General features: G+C 42.3%; 1 protein-coding gene across 1 annotated transcript in view; it reads left to right on the top strand.

The window, feature by feature from the left end:
* itgbl1 (integrin, beta-like 1) overlaps positions 1-19,697 on the top strand; it is a 119,526-nt gene that overhangs the window by 12,573 nt on the left and 87,256 nt on the right. The window contains exons 4-5 of the mRNA XM_039014351.1: positions 16,068-16,214; positions 16,880-17,002. Of these exons, the coding sequence (XP_038870279.1) occupies positions 16,068-16,214; positions 16,880-17,002 (270 nt within the window). The remainder of the gene's footprint in view (positions 1-16,067; positions 16,215-16,879; positions 17,003-19,697) is intronic.

Raw genomic sequence — 19,697 nt, forward strand, 5'->3', positions numbered from 1 at the left:
CTCAGATTGCCAACATTCTGGAAAGCTCTTTGGTTTGACTCAACCAGACTGACGTTATCATCGGGTTAGCAGCCAATACCAAGTGTGTGAGAAGAATAGCTAGGCCTCATCCTGGAGTCACACTAAAAATCCTCCTCCAGGTTTTATTAACGCCCTTGATGTTCCCACAGTCTTTCATTGTAGGGGAGAGTACATTCAGCATCACTCTGTAAAGGGAATTATTTCAGGATGTTGAGAATCCCAGGAAATAATCAGAATTAATACAAAAATGACAGTTTTGAAAACATACACTACATGACCTGCTCGTCGAACATCTCATTCCATTCAGCCACAAGAGCATTAGTGAGGTGATACTGATGTTGGGCGATTAGGCCTGGCTCGCAGTCGGCGTTCCAATTCATTCCAAAGGTGTTCAATGGGGTTGAGGTCAGGGCTCTGTGCAGGCCAGTCAAGTTCTTCCACACCAATCTCGACAAACCATTTCTGTACGGACCTCGCTTTGTACACAGGGGCATTGTCATACTGAAACAGGAAAGGGCCTTCCCCAAACTGTTGCCACAAAGTTGGAAGCACAGAATCGTCTAGAATCTCGTTGTATGCCGTAGCGTTAGGATTTCCCTTCACTGGAACTAAATGGCCTTGCCCAAACAATGAAAAACAGCCCCATACCATTATTCCTCCTCCACCAAACTTTACAGTTGGCACTATGCATTGGGGCAGGTAGTATTCTTCTGGCATCCGCCAAACCCAGATTCGGCCAGATGGTGAAGCGTGATTCATCACTCCAGAGAACGCGTTTCCACTGCTCCAGGGTCCAATGGCGGAAAGCTTTACACCATTCCAGCCGACGCTTGGCATTGCACATGGTAATCTTAGGTTTGTGTGCGGCTGCTCGGCCACGGAAACCCATTTCACGAAGCTCTTGACGAACAATTATTGTGCTGACGTTGCGTCCAGAGGCAGTTTGGAACTCGGTAGTGAGTGTTGCAACCAAGGACAGACCATTTTTTTCCACGCTGCGAGCTCCAGCACTCGGCAGTCCCATTCTGTGAGCTTATGTGGCCTACCACTTCACAGCTGAGCCGTTGTTGCTCCTAGACATTTCCACTTCATCAATAACAGTGCTTACAGTTGACCGGAGAAACTCTAGCAGGGCAGGAATTTGATGAACTGACTTGTTGGAAAGGTGGTATCCTATGATGGTGCCACGTTGAACATCAAAGAGAGTAAGGCCATTCTACTGCCAATGTTTGTCTATGGAGATTGCATGGCTGTGTGCTCGATTTTATACACCTGTCAGCAATTGATGTGGCTGAAATAGCCGAATCCATTCATTTGAAGGGGTGTCCACCAGTGGTGTAAAGTTAAAGTAAAAAGTAAAGTAAAATTAAGTAAAAAAGTAAGTAAAAATACTTTAAAGTACTTTACTATTTATATTTTGGACAACTTTTACTTTTACTAGAAAATAATGCACTTTTTACTCCATACATTTTCCCTGACACCCAAAAGTACTAATTACATTTTGAATGCTTAGCAGGACAGGAAAATGGTCCAATTCACACACTTATCAAGAGAACATCCCTTATCATCCCTACTGCCTCTGATCTGGCGGAGTCACTAAACACGAATGCTTCATTTGTAAATGATGTCTGCTGGAGTGTGCCCCTTCCTCTCTGTAAAAAATAAGAAAAAGAAAATGGGGCTGTCTGATTTGCTTAATATAAGGAACTTGAAATGATTTATACTTTTATTTTTGGTACTTAAGTATATTTTAGCAATTACATTTACTTTTCATACTTAAGCATGTGTAAAACCAAATACTTTTAAACTTTCACTCGAGTAGTATTTTACTGGGTGACTTTCACTTTTACTTCAGTCATTTTCTATTAAGGTATCTTTACTTCTCCCAAACACTGAGTACATTTTTTTGCACTTTTAACATAGGCCCGGTTGTTCATTTATATCCCAGCTATAATTCCTTGCATTACGCCTGGGAAGAAAACACTTACCCCAAGGCATTTTTACTATATTAGCCCGCACAGCTTCACGGATGCAATTTCATACTAGGTTTAGGATCTCATACTGAAGCATATAGAGACCCCAACTGATATATAGAAAGATCTTTAAATTATCTACTTTGGTTTAGATACAAGAATCATGAATCCTCTAACACAATAAATTAATTTGACTTTGTGAAAAGCATTTTTTTGGACCTAACTTGCTTACCACTTTTTCCATGTGGTTTCTTCCTTTACAGACTCCATGAAATGATGACCTCTTCCTAAATATTTCAAATCAAATCAAAGTGTATTTGTCACGTGCGCTGAATACAACAATACTTACAGTGAAATGCTTACTTACAGGCTCTAACCAATAGTGCAAAAAAGGTATTAGGTGAACAATAGGTAAGTAAAGAAATAAAACAACAGTAAAAAGACAGGCTATATATAGTAGCGAGGCTATAAAAGTAGTGAGGCTACATACAGACACCGGTTAGTCAGGCTGATTGAGGTAGTATGTACATGTAGATATGGTTAAAGTGACTATGCATATATGATGAACAGAGAGTAGCAGTAGCCTAAAAGAGGGGTTGACGGTGGTGGGTGGGACACAATGCAGATTGCCCGGTTAGCCAATGTGCGGGAGCACTGGTTGGTCGGCCCAATTGAGGTAGTATGTACATGAATGTATAGTTAAAGTGACTATTCATATATGATAAACAGAGAGTAGCAGCAGCGTAAAAAGAGGGGTTGCGGGGGGCACACAATGCAAATAGTACGGGTGGCCATTTGATTACCTGTTCAGGAGTCTTATTGCTTGGGGGTAAAACTGTTGAGGAGCCTTTTTGTCCTAGACTTGGCACTCCGGTTCCACTTGCCATGCGGTAGTAGAGAGAACAGTCTATGACTGGGGTGGCTGGGGTCTTTGACAATTTTTAGGGCCTTCCTCTGACACCGCCTGGTGTAGAGGTCCTGGATGGCAGGCAGCTTAGCACCAGTGATGTACTGGGCCGTACGCAATACCCTCTGTAGTGCCTTGCGGTCAGAGGCCGAGCAATTGCCGTTCCAGGCAGTGATGTAACCAGTCAGGATGCTCTCGATATTGCAGCTGTAGAACCTTTTGAGGATCTGACGATCCATGCCAAATCTTTCTAGTTTCCTGAGGGGGAATAGGCTTTGTTGTGCACTCTTCACAACTGTCTTGGTGTGTTTGGACCATTCTAGTTTGTTGTTGATGTGGACACCAAGGAACTTGAAGCTCTCAACATGCTCCACTACAACCCCGTCGATGAGAATGGGGGCGTGCTCGGTCCTCCTTTTCCTATAGTCCACAATAATCTCCTTAGTCTTGGTTACGTTGAGGGATAGGTTGTTATTCTGGCACCACCCGGCCATGTCTCTGACTTCCTCCCTATAGGCTGTCTCGTTGTTGTCGGTGATCAGGCCTACCACTGTTGTGTCGTCTGCAAACTTAATGATGGTGTTGGAGTCATGCCTGGCCATGCAGTCGTGGGTGAACAGGGAGTACAGGAGGGGACTAAGCACGCACCCCTGGGGAGCTCCAGTGTTGAGGATCAGCATGGCAGATGTGTTGCTACCCACCCTCACCACCTGGGGGCGGCCCGTCAGGAAGTCCAAGATCCAGTTGCAGAGGGAGGTGTTTAATCCCAGGATCCTTAGCTTAGTGATGAGCTTTGAAGGTACTATGGTGTTGAACGCTGAGCTGTAGTCAATGAATAGCATTCTCACATAAGTGTTCCTTTTGTGCAGGTGGGAAAGGGCAGTGTGGAGTGCAATAGAGATTGCATCATCTGTGGATCTGTTTGGGCGGTATGCAAATTGGAGTCGGTCTAGGGTTTCTGGGATATTGGTGTTGATGTGAGCCATTACCAACCTTTCAAAGCACTTCATGCGGTATTTGGACCAAATTATACATTTTGTGTATGGTTTCTGTCACGGCTGACTAGGTGTGTTGGTAGGAATCAGGTGCAGAGAGCAGAGAGCAGAGAGTTCCAGGGGGAAAATGCACTTTATTCCGGCACCGAAAATGGTAATGCCCAAAACACAGGGCGCAAAACACTGACCAACCCAAACACAGGGTAAACACGGTCCGGAGCACAACAACACCTACGACACAAACGTGAACACAAAAATAATCCCGCATGACAAAGGGCGGGTTCCACACGCTCATATAGGGAAGCAAATCAAGAAAACACAAAACGGAACAGGTGCATCTAATAAGACAAAACTAACAGAAAAGGGAAAAGGGATCGGTGGCGGCTAGTAGGCCGGTGACGACGACCGGCGAGCACCGCCCGAACAGGCGGGGGAGCCAACTTCAGCGGGAGTCGTGACAGTTTCTTAGAAACAAGGGTAATTCACACTACCCATTTGGCTCAACTTACCCCACTCTCCCCTTTCCTCAGCAGCTGGAAGCTCATTTAAATGTGACAGCCATTCATTTCAATAGAGATCGAAAAGTACATTTTGAAAGTAGTCATTTGGTCTGACCGGTCACTGCTTTGTCGGTACATAATAAGAATGCTCTGGCCTTATTAGTTCTAGAACACACATCAGAAAAATCATACATTTTAGAATAGACAGCTTGCCATCCACATGCGTCATGGTGGCATTAGCTTCTGATAGATAGCCCGTCTGTTTTTGAAGTTGGGCGGCCGTTCAGTTGACATTTCGGTAATTGTTCTCAGAAAGGAGATGCGCGTCCACACAAATCCATGGAGTAGTTTGAGCTTGAGTGCACACCTCTCTAGCATCAAATATGTCCACTCTTTCCCTCATCCTCTTCAGTCTCTTGTGGTTATTGGCATTGTTCCTTGAAATAATAAAGACATTTTGAGTGCTGACATCGAGTCATGGACTACAGGGATCATGGCTCTGGGCGTAATGAAATAAATGGATTTGGAAAAATAAAACAACTCAAGTTCGAGATTCTTTCTTGTGGAAAAAAAACCCCGAAATAATTTTGTCTTTGCAAGGGGAATTGGTGTTATTAAGCTACTGTCAATCAAATGTGATTTTTTTTAGCTGTATTGGGGTTCATATTTATTCCTGTTTCCTCTTATTAAGTGGAAGGGAAGCACTTTATGCATTGTTTGTTAATAACATTTCTACAGGCACTTCAAGCATCTGAACATTTAACTTGTTGTATTACCAGATAGCAACTGCTGTGCAGTCGCCAAACATTCCATATCCTGAACACCTGATACAAATTATCCTGAAACATGCTGCAATCGTTCTTCTTTGAAACCAGTGGAACTAAATCAAAGCATTCACACTGATGAATACCATCGTAACAGCTACTTTACTATCCAATTTCATGAACTTGAAAGTAATAAATAGATTTTTGGGTAAAGATTTACAGTCTTGAACAGGCCTAAAGGCATGTGTGTGTGTGTGTGTGTGTGTGTGTGTGTGTGTGTGTGTGTGTGTGTGTGTGTGTGTGTGTGTGTGTGTGTGTGCGTACATGTGGGTGTGCAAGTGAGCTCCTTCAGGAGAGTGTGTGTTAGTGTATGTGTGTACGTGTGCACCAATGGAGGCTCCTCAGAGGAGGAAGGGGAGGACCATCCTCTTCAGTGAATTTTTTCTTCTTCTTCTAAATAGTAACATTTAAAAGATTATGCTTTTTAAATAAAACTATACAAAATATATTCACCAGTGGAGGCTGCCGAGGGGAGGACGGCTCATAATAATGGCTGGAACCGAGCTAATGGAATGGCATCAAACACGTTTGATGTATTTGATACCATTTCACTTATTCCACTCCAGCCATTACCACGAGCCCGTCCTTCCCAATCAAGGTGCCACCCACCTCCTGTGAAATTTATGTCACCAAATAATTGATTTAAACACACTGCTTTGCAATTAAGGTCTACAGTAGCCTCAACAGCACTCTGTAGGGTAGCACTATGGTGTAGCCAGAGGACAACTAGCTTCCGTCCTCCTCTGGGTACATTGATTTCAATACAAAACCTAGAATGCTCATGTTTCTCACCCCCTTCCATAGACTTACACAGTAATTATGACAACTTCCGGAGGACGTCCTCCAACCATCAGAGCTCTTGCAGCATGAACTGACATATTGTCCAGCCAATCAAAGGATCAGAGAATTAATCTAATACTGAAAGCACAAGCTACATTTAGCTAGCACTGCAGTGCATAAAATGTGGTGAGTAGCTGACTCAAAGACAAAGAAAGACAGTAGTTTAACAGTTTTGAACACATACATTTCTTCAAAAATGAAGGAGAAGCAGGAGAGAGTGAGAGAGAGAGAGAGAGAGAGAGAGCAAGCTATATTTTGTATTTTTTTCACTTTCACTTACTTAGCTAGCGGATGCAGCTAGCTAGTTTAGCCTACTCAAACACCCAGCTTAAACAGAATGGGATTCTTTGTTAGCTAGCTGGGTAAGGCTATCCAACACTGGAACTCATGGTAAGCTTGTATTGCCACCGGGGCCTGCCGGTGTAACTGATAAACCGCTTTCTGTACACTGTACTACATGATTGTTGTGGGTTTACTAACACTTTAGTTCTAGTAGATATGTTGACTAAGATGTTAGCTAATATGGTGACAACGATGTAGGCTGTGTGTATCGATTAGCGGTTTGGCGTGGAACGTTTTTTCTGCCTGGTCACAGAGAGCTGTTGTGTTGTGCACTGAAGTCCACAAGTGAAGAGAAAATGTGAGAGGCGGAGGGTGTGTAGATGCGAGCAGGAATTATACAACGAGACAAGTGATCATGCTGTTTGAATGTGGCTGCTATGAAAGTGAACTGTGTGCGGGTGATCAGGGGTGTATTCATTCTGCTGATTCTGTTGAAAAACGTTTCTTAAACGGAAGCAAACGAAACGAAATGGGGAAGTAAAAATAAGGTCATGCTCCTAAAAAAAACGTGTCCTCCCTAATCTTAAATGGCACTGACCGCCACTGGTGTGCACCTGCACCTGCTTGCCTGTGTGTGAGGGGGAGAGTGATTTATTTGGGCAGACAGGTTGGGAGCTGGTGAGGAGCTCATTATGGTTCACGGGTCCGGAGAGTGAAGGTTCTGCCTCAGCCTGATAATGGGGTTTCACTCACCCATACACACTGCAAAATGGGCCAATGTCTGGAGTTAGACATTCACACACACACGCACGCACACTTGCACATTCATCCACATGTGTGTAACTGCCTACAACCACACTCACATGTCAATGTTACTCAAAACAGTAAGAAGACGACCAAATTGAGCACTTCTCTCTCTCACTGCATTTGCCATGTTCTCTCGCCGCTGTTCTGTGCCCAGCATCCATGCTCTTCCTGTGGCTCACTTATCTCTGCCTCTCTCAACTGCCCCCAGATAAGATTCTATGGATTTTCCTCCTTAGGGCTAAACGATGGGTTTTCCTCCTCCAAACACATTAGCTGGGCTGCCATTGAACTTGAGCTTTTCCTTTGGATGCTATTCATCAGTGACACGTGGCCTAGATGCACCGCTAGCCAAAGCAACAAGTAGCGACTGTAGCGACTCGCCATTGCAGTCATCTGAGAAGGAATTGGCTTAAATCTGGAAGAGATGTTCAGTAGCAAGATACATGTATGTCTGGCATGTTGAGTTAGCTGTTTGTCACTGCAAAATGTCTGATCATGTGACATTTCTTCAAAGGTTTGAGAGACAATATACTATCGTATCTCGTTTGCGATCTCAAGCTGCCTGGAGGTTTGATTCGCATGAAGTCCTTGTCTCCTCTGTCCATCTGTTGTGCAAATAGAAAGACACAATGTGCATCGTTTTTGTTGATAACAGTAAGGCATGGCATGCTTTTGAATAGTATGACGGTAGTCTAATTTCATATCAACATTACAAAGAGGTAACAGAGTTCACTCAGAGGTGGCAGACTCCTAGTTTTCCCTGAAATCCCCCGGCCGCCATAATTCCATGTGAGCAAAAAGGGCCCATTTAAATCTGGTGGGCACTCTGCCCGAGCGTTCCCAGGATCATGTGTTAGTCCTAAACACCCTATTCCCTATAAATTGCCATTACTGGGGGGAAATATGCTACTGCAGTCCTGTGCAGGACTTACCTGTTATCTGTTTTGTTTTTGTCTTGGTTTGTCCCTGATCAGCCTTGTATATTTCTGTCTATTGGCTTAATATAATCACGAAAACAACAGTATAAAACAGAAAATAGGAGAGGATCCCAGGAATAAAGTCATCTTTAATGATCTATTGTATGTAAACGGCCACAACTTGATTGAACTTTCCCCATTGTTTGCGTAGTAACCTTTAATTGGTGCACAATTAAAACATGTCATTCCTTTGGTATATAAATGTGTTTTTGTTCTGTACGTGGTCCTCCCAGAATTATGGCGACTCGACGTGGCAATGTTTCCATCCCTTTCACAGTGTTTAGTGTTATTTTTTTGTGTAATTTTTTTATAGGATTATTCCATTTTTTAATGAGCCAGGTGAAATAACTGGTTTCTCTCTCTCTCTCTCTCTCTTTGATGCCTAATTTTTCCCCCCACTGCCAGACACACTAAGTAAGACCTGGGGCACAACAGGTTACTAGCAGCCTGTTCAAGGTGATCTGAATGGGAATTATGTGCAAAGCTCATTCTTGAAGTAATCATCAGATGAGGCTAGCGAGTGAATGTTGTTTAAAGATGTTAAGAACGGTGCAAATTGTTGTAGGTAGGTCAACCTTCCCATCAAGATCAAGGTGTTCTGGAATACTGCATAAACGGATGCAGTGAGTGAACTCCACGTCTTCCTTACTGAAGACAAGTATTCACCTTCGCAGATGATAATGGTAATTCGGTCTTGCAAGTAACGATTTATTGCCAAATGGGTTATAATTACACTTTTATTTGGTTTATTCATTGAAGATGAATTAAAGGCCCAGTGCAGTCAAAAATGTGATTGCCCGTGTTGTATATATATTTCCACACTATGAGGTTGGAATAATAGTGTGAAATGTAAAAAGATTATGATAATGGACTTTTAGTGTAATACGAGCTGTTTGAAAAGACCGCCTGAAATTTCAGCCTGTTTTGCTGGAATGGAGTTTTGGCCTGCCTGGTGAATTAGTTTATAGACCAATAAGAGAGTTCCAAACCTCTCTGCCTATAACAGCTAGTTTTCAGTTTTCCCCTCCCCAGTCCTAATTAAAATATATTGCTTGAGAAATTGCTCTTGCTAAGAAGCTATTTTTTCTTCTTTTTGACAATTTTAAATGAAAACAATCACAGTAAGGTAATTACCCAGTAATTGTTACCAAAAAATGATTTGATATTGACATAAAAACGTCTTCATTGGGCCTTTGAGCAACTCATTTTGCATGGGTCAGATGGTCTCAACCCTTTTGGTACGCCAACTCTCCTTCTCTTCCCCCAGAGGACCTTCAGCAAAAAGCTAAATGTCTCTCCAGTCTGAAAGAATCTGTAACTTTATGATTTGTGTGGATTGGATCATCTCTCTGTGTCCTCCTCTCTCCTCTATCTCTGAGGGGTGGTTGGTTGAAAGGGGAAAGTGAGAAAACGGGCAAGAGAAAATCCCTTTTCTGCTGATTGACTGCCCTGATTGACTGCTGTGCTCTGTCAGAAAGGTCTTTAGATGTGTGTTCAGTTCTCTCTCTCTCTCTCTCTCTCTCTCTCTCTCTCTCTCTCTCCCTACTGAAGGCTTTGGGGTTTCAGAGTCGCCTTCACTGTTCTGTTCCAGGCAGTCCTGCCTCCAGTCAGCCCTGCCACGGCACAAGGCGATCCCACCCCAGGGGAGTTTACGTAATTCTGGGCTTGGCTTAATCTGAAATCCCCCCGCCTGCCTCTGAGTAGTTCCGACTCCTTTGGACACAACAGTTGTGGGTGTCTGGCAGATGCATCATCTTCGTCAAGTTGAGTACACGTCAGTGTGCTGTAAGAAAAAGGTTTGCCCACATTCCCTGAATGCAGGAAAGGGAGAGTTTCCATGGCTCACTTGAACAGGAATCTTATATCCTCCAAACTTGAGGCAAACTATTGTAGAAGATATTTTGGCATTATGATCCACAACCCAGATGTCACAGGAAATACGTAATATTCTGGTTGTTGTCTGGTTAGATTACAACCACATAAAGACTTCTCTTATTTGTTGCGGGAAAAAAAAAAAATAAATTCAACCAGTATACAACCTGACCGAGATAAGATTGCCATTGCAACCAGTTTGCCCCCTGGGAAAGCTCTCCTCTGGCATTTGATGTCCTCATTGCAATTGTTGATGTTATTGAAAATGTCCAGTCCCTTCGTCCACCAATAGAACAACACCCTTTGTCGACTACGGATTTACTGGTCTCTGAATTTCCAGCAAGGATTCTACAGTACTCTGCTGTACTTATTATTATACCTTATTACCCTGTCCCTCATTCTCCATTTCTTTCCTTCCTGGTGTATATTTTGATGTGCTCTAATACAGATGTGATGCACTGTGTGCTAGTATGATGACTCACCTAATGGGTCCAGTGCCGGCTATGAAGGAAAGGTTGAGAGCTGCTCTCTGATGTGTGTTCAGGTTCCTCAGGGAGTTACATTAGACCGTTTCATGCTTGGAGCACTGCAGCCATGTACCAGCGCAATGATCATGAATAATACTGTGGTACTGTGGTGTTATACACTATTTTTGGGGGACCCTTTTAGCTTTTTAGCACTACTGTCAGAAATACTGGCTGAATTTATTTATTTTTGACTCTGCATAATCTCGTTAACTGTACCCGGCTGGTATCCTTCCGTTATATATTTTCCAGCAGTTCAGATTCGCAACTGTACAGTTCTGGACAATCAGGGGACAGTTATTGCCCATCGCTTCTATGAAGAAGAAACAAACTTCACAATGCGTTTTGGACTCATAGAATTAAAATGACTAATTTACTGTTACTTGTCACTCTATTTCGTGGTCTATCTATGACTCTGGTCTCTTTCTCAGCCTTCTGCGGCTCTATAAGGATAGATTATTACTTGAGACATGTGACTCCTTCCTCTCTCGCTGAAGACGTGACCTGACGTGCAGCCATTTCACGCTCCGCATCACAGAAGAAAAGAGAGCAAGGATGGAATAATTACTTACCAACATTTTTCTGTGTTTAATAGAGACAGTGAATGGAAAAATGCCATCAGACTATAAAACCCGGGAACCAAGCAGTAAATGAACACAGAAGACAATCAAACGTTTTTCCTAATTTGCTCATTACAGAACCAGGTTTTCAGCTAGGGGTCCTCATCGTTTTTGTATAATAGTCTTGAATTAAATCAAATTGTATTTGTCACATGCTTCGTAAACAACAGGTGTAGACTAACAGTGAAATGCTTACTTGTGGAGGTTGTATTAACTGAAGACTCCACAGAAGACTTGTGTCTTCTGTGGAAGACACAAGTCTTCCACAGAGCCAGCCAGCGGTTTACAGAACGGAGCTCACCCTAAACAACCGTCATATCGTCGTGATGGGAGGATTTATGCCGGCTCTTATTTTTGACAAGCGCTAGTCTCTGCAACAACACACGCCTCTATCTCAATACTCTCATCAACTATAGATTTTTGGGCTCATGCATTTTTTTTCTTTCCCTAAGCTGCTGAAATATATATAATTATAAAAATATATATTTTTCATATGTTTAAAAAATAAACTGTTTTAGTGTGGGTGTTAACTTAAACTAGTTTGAGATTCTTAATGACAGTCCTGTTCTCTCTTTTTAGCTAATTTCATGAGTAATTGAAATGTTACATATCCCTGTGTTTATATATTGTTGAAATCCACTCCATATACAGCTGGATGTGTCATGGTAACGTCTAATTAGTAGCTCATAACAGGAATGACACATCACCATCTTTGTCCATTTTTAGCTGAACACTCAGGGTAGGTTATATCACTCAAGATTGCTTCATTATTATCTTAAACTGTGTTTCAAACAAGCCCACTTTGTTGTTCACCTCTATCTAAATGATATATCCCCCATTTATCAGCGGACAGGAAAGACGTGACGAATATAAAACACTCAAATTAGCCTCCTGAATGAGTCATTGCTTCTCTCCCCATAAACAGTTTATCTGATGGTGACGGTGCATCACCTATCTTTAACTCCCACAGCTGCTGGGCTTGATCAAGTCTTTCCCAAGGGCTTATTGGCTGAATCTGTCTATCTGCCTCATTATCATTGGCTGGGTCTATCTGTCCGAGTGTGTCATTGGCTAAATATGTCTGTCAATCAGTAAAGAAGGATCTGGGCACCCTATGACTAAGGGAGACAGTTCTTAAACTGAGGAGGGACAGCAAGCCCTGCTATCTCTTAGGCACCGGCCACACAGAGACTGATGAAAATGCACAAAGACCTCACCATGCATCTGTTTATCCATCAAAGTTAAACTCATTTCAAGTTTTGACACTTCAAGTTTCCTCTGTCCTCCATCAACATATGGGCCCCATAGACTTGACAATGTGGGCCCCATGGCTTGACAATGAGTTGGCGAGAGCACAAAAAGACGTGGGAGCGTAGTCATTAAGTCGTACAAACACTTCAATACACTATAGTAACATGTACAGCTGTGATGGTGGAAGCCTCAGCCTGCCCGGGCTTGGCTATGTGTCTTTCAGTTGAAGGTTATTCAGATGGACGCCATATTCTGGGGCTGGGTTCGGCCTGTGACGTGCTGACAGCTTTGATGATGGCTTTAACACTCAGAGAAGCGAGTGTTGTTGAGAATACAGCTGCTCTACAGCTACCCACAGGACACATTCTGTCCACCGCTAGCCACCATTGTTGTACTTCATAATAATAATATAGATCTATTTTACATCTAGATAACAAACATTTCTCCATACTTTTGGGGTTGTTTTTCAGTTGTTTGAGTAAATGACTTATTTTTGATTGCCACATTGGCAAAATACTTAGCATGACAGATGAATCCTACATTTTTCCCCCTTTCTTTTAAGAAGGATTGAATAAAATACATGAGCACCGAATCAGTAAATACTTGAGCTGGAAACCTTCACTTGAGTTGTGTACTTAAACAAAAGCGACAAGGGGATAGAACGGAGACATTTGATTGTGGACATTTCCACTTTTTGCATGGATATTTTTAAGATAAGTGTTTTGGATAGAACAACACTACATGATATGAAATAACCTGGGTATAAAAAAAACTACTCTGCAGTCTGGTGGGACAGATCAGTAATGAGAGGAGCGTGATGAGGACAAGGCCTATTTTTATGGCCTGATGGATAGCCCTTGAAGAGGACATCACATTTCCATGATGGACGAGGCAGACGAATGATGGAGTATGACATGCAAGGCCCCAGCAAAACGCGACTAGAGCAACATTTATAATAACTTGTCAACAGACCTCATATGCATTGTATGAATTCCCCCGTGTTCAACATTGCACACTTCAGCTATTAGAATTATGAGTAATGGTCCACAGACAAAGCAGTTTCACAAACCCCCAGAATACCTAAATGTGTTTTTGGCCCTCAATTTCAGAGACGGAAATTAGATATACTTACAGTCAACAACCGCTAATCTTCACCACTGGAATGTGTTTTACAGAAGATTAAAGTGATTCAAACAAATATGGCTGTGAAACCACACAACAAATATGGTTTCTTACACATTTATTGGAAAATGTGTTTTAACATAATGTACCCAGCTAGCACATTTAGCTCCTTGGAAGTTATGGAATTTTGGGGGGGGGTTTCCCATTGGTTCTGGGAATGAAGCCATAAGTTTCCTGACCGGTAAAACTGAGTGTTTTTTTTTTACGTTCTGAGAACTGAAGTGGAAATTTTGCCTGTTTTTGGGAATGTATATTTTTCGGTTAAAGGGAGGTTCTGAGACCTTTTTACTATGGTTCCCTGGAGGTTTTATTAATGTTCTGAGAACGGAAATTAGAGGATATTTGAAGGTAATTAAATAACGTTCCGAGAACATGTTGCAATAAGACTTTTAATGCTAGCATACCATGTTTTTTTACTCATACAAAGCTGTTAGTTTTAGTCTATTCAAATAGACCCCGTTTCAAAGGAAACAAGCACTCATTAAGATCAGGTGTGGCCAATACACCTGACACACTTAATTAACAAAATAGAGCAGGGATCTCCAACTCTGTTGCTGGAGAGCTACCGTCCTGTAGGGTTTCACTCCAACCCTAATTTAGACCACCTGATTCTAACTATTAGCTGGTTGATAAGTTGAATCAGGTTAGTTACAACTAGGGTTGGAGCAAAAACTTTACAAGAGGGTAGCTCTCCAAGAACAGGGTTGGAGAGCCCTGAGATAGAGGATATAGAGAGTTTTGTTGATGCTGAGAACGGAATGTATATGTTTTTAAATAACATTCTTAGAACGTTCTCTGAATGTTACTAAAGTTTTTATGGAAAGTTTTCTTAATGTTCTCTGAAAACAATTTGAGAAAATGACTTTAAATAGAACCACGAGAAAACCTGTAGGAAACCTTATGCTGAAGTACTGAAATTCCCACAGAAGAACGTTGTTTCTTAACATTCTCTCAACTATTTCAGAACATTCCCAATGTAAAACCAGTTGGAGAATGTTGCTACTACAACACCACCATAATTGACATTAAATGTAACCATGTTTGAACTTTTAGAAAACATTCTGTTAACTTAAAGTAATGAAATACCAAGAAATTAAAAACATTCTTTGCTGAAGTTCCTTAAATGTGCGTAGAATGTTCCAAAGCCAACTATCCTGCACCATTCCCAGAAAGTTGTGGCAAGGTTGTATACAAAATAACCAAAGGACAACCAATCTCACCAAGCTCGCCAAACTCTAAGAAGCATTTTGTTCTCAGAACGTTATGTGCTATCTGGGTATTTTCTTCCCTTTTCAAAGTTGTCATGTTTCATCTGCTGAAACAGGGAGAGAGAGAGAGAGCGAATGGGGAAGAGAGAGGGAAAGAGTGTGAGAGAGAAATGCAGAGAAAGAGAGAGAGAGAGACAGAGAGAGAGAGAGAGAGAGAGAGAGAGAGAGAGAGAGAGAGAGAGAGAGAGAGAGAGAGAGAGACAGAGAGAGAGAGAGAGAGACAGAGAGAGAGAGCAAAGGAGATCAATGAGAGGGAGGAAGTATGTGTGAGAGAGACGACCTTAAGGCAGCAGAACCCTTTTTGATTAGGAAGAATTAAAATCCTTATTTTTGTCTAGCAATCATGTCTGTAATGGTGTCAGAGGCAGTTAAGCCTATTATCCTGCTGGCCTTATTACAACAGTTACGCAATCTAATGTAGGTCTGCCTTTAGAGCAACACGGCCTAGCACTGGGAGCCTCTTTAAAACGTGTCGTTCTACCTAAACCCTCTTCTCTCCCAACACTTTGTTTTAAGATGTGATATTTGAATAATATTATAATAGGAAGGAATACTCTATAGTATACATCCTAATCATCATGGCTTACTTGTGTCGTGTAAGGGGTGGCAGGTAGTCTAGTGGTTAGAGCATTGGGCCAGTAACTGAAAGGTTGCTAGATCGAATCCCCGAGCTGGGTTTTTTTGCAAGGGAAAGATCTGTCGTTCTGCCCCTGAACAAGGTAGTTAACCCACTGTTCCTAGGCCGTCATTGTAAGTAAGAATTTGTTCTTCACTGACTTGTCTAGTTAAATAAAAATGTAAGGATTGGATTGGAGGACTATTGCATCATCTGGTTAGACTGAAGAGCGTTAGCGTCTTATCAGAACTGAGGGGATGCCAAGTGTCTCCATTTCAGTTAACTGGCTAATGCAAGGTTGTGTGTGTGTGTGTGTGTGTGTGTGTGTGTGTGTGTGTGTGTGTGTGTGTGTGTGTGCAACCACGTGTGTGCGCATACATGTGAAATGTATGATTAGGTGTGTGTGCAGGTGAGTGTCCGTGCACTTGTGTGCCCGTGCATTAGCAACACAATGTGTGTCTGCGTGTGAGAACTCCAATGTGCACGCTATGTACTGTGCCTTCAACATCAGCCGATCAAAAATACTCCATTGTCTCTAAATGCTCTAACGTAGGTCTTACACCTCTCGCAGCGTTTGATCGGACTCTGCCGTCTCCCTCCCCCTCTAGGCCACGGTGTGTGTCACTGTGGGAAGTGTGAGTGTGATGAGGACTGGTTCGGGGAGGCCTGCCAGTACCAGGAAGACTGTAACCTGACCAACAAGAAGAGCAAGGAGCTGTGCAGAAACCCACAGGGAGTAGTGTGCTCCAACGCAGGTATACTGTACACTGTCGTCGCACCGCAACCTCTTTCATACTGACACAGGTACCTCACCTCGCTCTGTCTCGCTAACAAAGGTATGACACATGCTTGATTATCCTTGTGTCGTCTCTGTTATTCTCTCTCTCTTATGTGAGCACAGGTACACGACAAAAAATGACACAGACACAGGAAAAGTAGCTGTGGCGTCGTCCCTAATTGCACCCTATTCGCTATATAGTGCACTACTTTTGAGCAGAGCCCTAATGGGCGTGCTTGCACTTCTGAAGGCACAAGTGTATTACTTCAGCTTCCCCATACCCACCTGTGGATAACCCTAACGATCTTGCCTGTGACCGTGCGCGTGTCTGTGTGTCTGTGTTTTTGTGAGTACGTGTGTGGCCTGATTGCAAGACCAATCAGCATGTGCGAATGCAAATCCGTTCACAGCATGCTGTCACCCTGCCTTACGGACCTAGAGCAGATGCACACACAAACACTGCACAGGCTTCCCAGCCTGAGCCTCCAACGTGGAGACACACAACCCCTCCCAAAGCACATCTGCAAACCAGCTGTGTCCTCACCCCTTAATGTGCATCACATCAAGACAGAGAGACAGATGAGACACACACACACACACCACAGACACACACACACACACCGACGTTTGTGTCTCTGACAGGCTCCTGTCACTGCGGCAGCTGCATGTGTCACGACCCCGATGGCAAGAGTCTGGTAACAGGACGTTTCTGTGAGTGTGACGACAGCGAGTGTCTGGACGAGGACACCGGAGAGGTGTGTGGAGGTACGCCCCTGAGACCGTGTGTGGTGTGTGTGGAGGTAGCCACTAGAATACATCCTCCACATCAAACAGACCATGGTTTCCACTGAGACAGACTGTGTTATCAAATTGTTTTCTCTGACCTGGTTTAGAATATCATTTAAACAAATAGCTTTACTGTTTAAGACCTAATGCAGGATTTGATGGAAACTGTCTCCAGTATTGGCTGTGGTATGCTCTCTTACCCTGGTCGGGTTACTCTAGCTGGGATTCAGTCAATTGCAGCTAGTGGCTTAACATTGCATGTTCAGAAGAAGCAGCATCTCCCCTATATAGAGGGAGTTGACACTAGATTAAGGAACTGGCAGTCCTGTGGCATCGCCCATTTAGCTCTGACAGCAAACCTGGCTGAAAAGTAATCCAATGTACGCAACCAGTAGCAAGTGTCAAACTCCCTCTATCTGGGACATGCTGTGCCCGTGCAAATCAAACGCACCTCTTTTTTCCAAAGATAGTGGAATGCCATATTCCTTTCAGACAGGTTAGAAATAGAGTGGGAGACACGGGGATAGACACGGGGATTGAACATCAGTGGGGAGGCATACGTACAGTACAGTATGTTCAAGCAGCCGGGTAACTTAGCACAAGACCACAGGCTTTGCACAATCAAATGCACTTCTGACAGTGCAATCTGTAAACCTTCTTGTTTAATAGGAAAAACATTCCACAGTTTAATTGGAGAAAAGGTTAATAGGAAGTGAATTAAAGATTGACCTAATGTTTTCTGAATCACTTAGTGGTGGTACTATACTTATCCTAACGGTTCCCGAAGGTTTGGGATCGCCTGGTTGTCAACTTTAATTAACCGTTCGCTAATTTAATTTGAAATAAGACACATTATGTTCTCTCCCCATCAGTCCATTGTGAGAGACAAAGTCATTCCATTTTTTCCAGGAGATTCAAAGCACAGAGATTGACAGTGCCTGCGTCCCAAATGGCACCCTATTCATGATCTATTTATGTATATATATAGGTGATATGGTGCCATTTGGAACACGGCGGTGTCTGTAATAACTGTAATTAAAGGTGCACCTAATTACCAGAATACACAGTGTGTCTTCAGAAAGTACTTCACCCCTTGACTTTTTTCCACATTTTGTTGTTTTAGTCTGAATTTAAAATGGATTCAATTGACATTTGTGTTACTGCCCCGACACATCACATAATGTCAAAACGGAATTCAGTTTCTCAAAATGGTTCTAAAGTTAATTCAAAATGAAAAGCTGAAATGTCTTGAGTCAATTAGTATTCAACCCCTTTCTTATTGCAAGCCTAAATAAGTTCAGGAGTGAAAATGTGCTTAACAAGTCACATAGTAAGTTGCATGGACTCACTCTGTGTGCAATAATAGTGATTTTTGAATGACTACCTCATCTCTGTACCCCACACATACAATTATCTGCAAGGTCTCTCAGTCAAGCAGTGAATTTAAAACACAGAGTCAACCACAAAGACCAGGGAGGTTTTCCAATGCCTCGCAAAGAAGATCACCTATTGGTAGATGGATAAAACAAAAAAAAACAGACACTGAAAATCCCTTTGAGCATGGTGAAGTTATTAATTACACTTTGGATGGTGTATCAATAGACTCAGTCACTACAAAGATACAGGCGTCCTTCCTAACTCAGTTGGAAGGAGGAAGGAAACCGCTCAGGAATTTCACCACGAGGCCAATGGTGACTTTAAAATACTTACAGAGTTTAATGGATGTGATAGGAGAAAACTGAGGATGGATCAACAACATCGTAGTTACTCCACAATACTAACCTAATTGACAGAGTGAAAAGATTCATCCTGTTTGCTCTGTTTGGGGCAAATTACTGAGTACCACTCTCCATGTTTTCAAGAATAGTGGTGGCTGCATCATGTTATGGGTACATAGCCGTGGGACGATGTTTGGGGGCGGGGTGCTGAGAATGTTTTTTTGCCTGCACTAAAGAGGGCAATATCGGTCCGCTAATACCGGGACTGTTAAAAGGCCCAGTGCGCTGACAGAGCGTCAAACATTTTGAAAAAAATGATGGGCAAATGTTGCGCAATCCAGGTGTGGAAAACTCTTAGAGACTTACCCAGAAAGACTCACAGCTGTAATCGCTGCCAAAGGTGCTTTTACAAAGTAGACCCAGGGGTGTGAATACTTATGTAAATGGGATAGAGTATATCTGTATTTGATTTTCAATAAATTTGCAAACATATCAAAACACTTTTTCGCTTTGTGTAGATGGGTGAGGGGAATTTTTTAAATATTTAATCCATTTTGACTTTATGAATATGAATGCTTTCTTAAGGCACTGTAAAAGGGGACTACTTTCCTTAATTTATGTGGCTGTAAAAGTACCTTGTGTAATTATCCTCTGGGATAAACCTACGTTGACAGAAATGTTGATTCGTTAACAATAGTTATAATAGTCCAGTAGTAAACTATTTATAAGGCATGTATATATATATACATGCCGTATAAATGGTTTATTACTGGACTATTATAACTATTGTTAACGAATCAACATATATATATATATATATATGTCCCCATCATATATACATTATCAAATGAAATAATTAATAAATAATTATATTCAAAAAGGCAGAAAATGTTTTCACAGTGACACCCAACGATTCAACGATGATAACAGGTTTCTTGTTGTATGCTATGTAAAGA

This window comes from Salvelinus namaycush, chromosome 19 (assembly GCF_016432855.1).
Source record: "Salvelinus namaycush isolate Seneca chromosome 19, SaNama_1.0, whole genome shotgun sequence".
Lineage (NCBI taxonomy): Eukaryota > Metazoa > Chordata > Actinopteri > Salmoniformes > Salmonidae > Salvelinus > Salvelinus namaycush.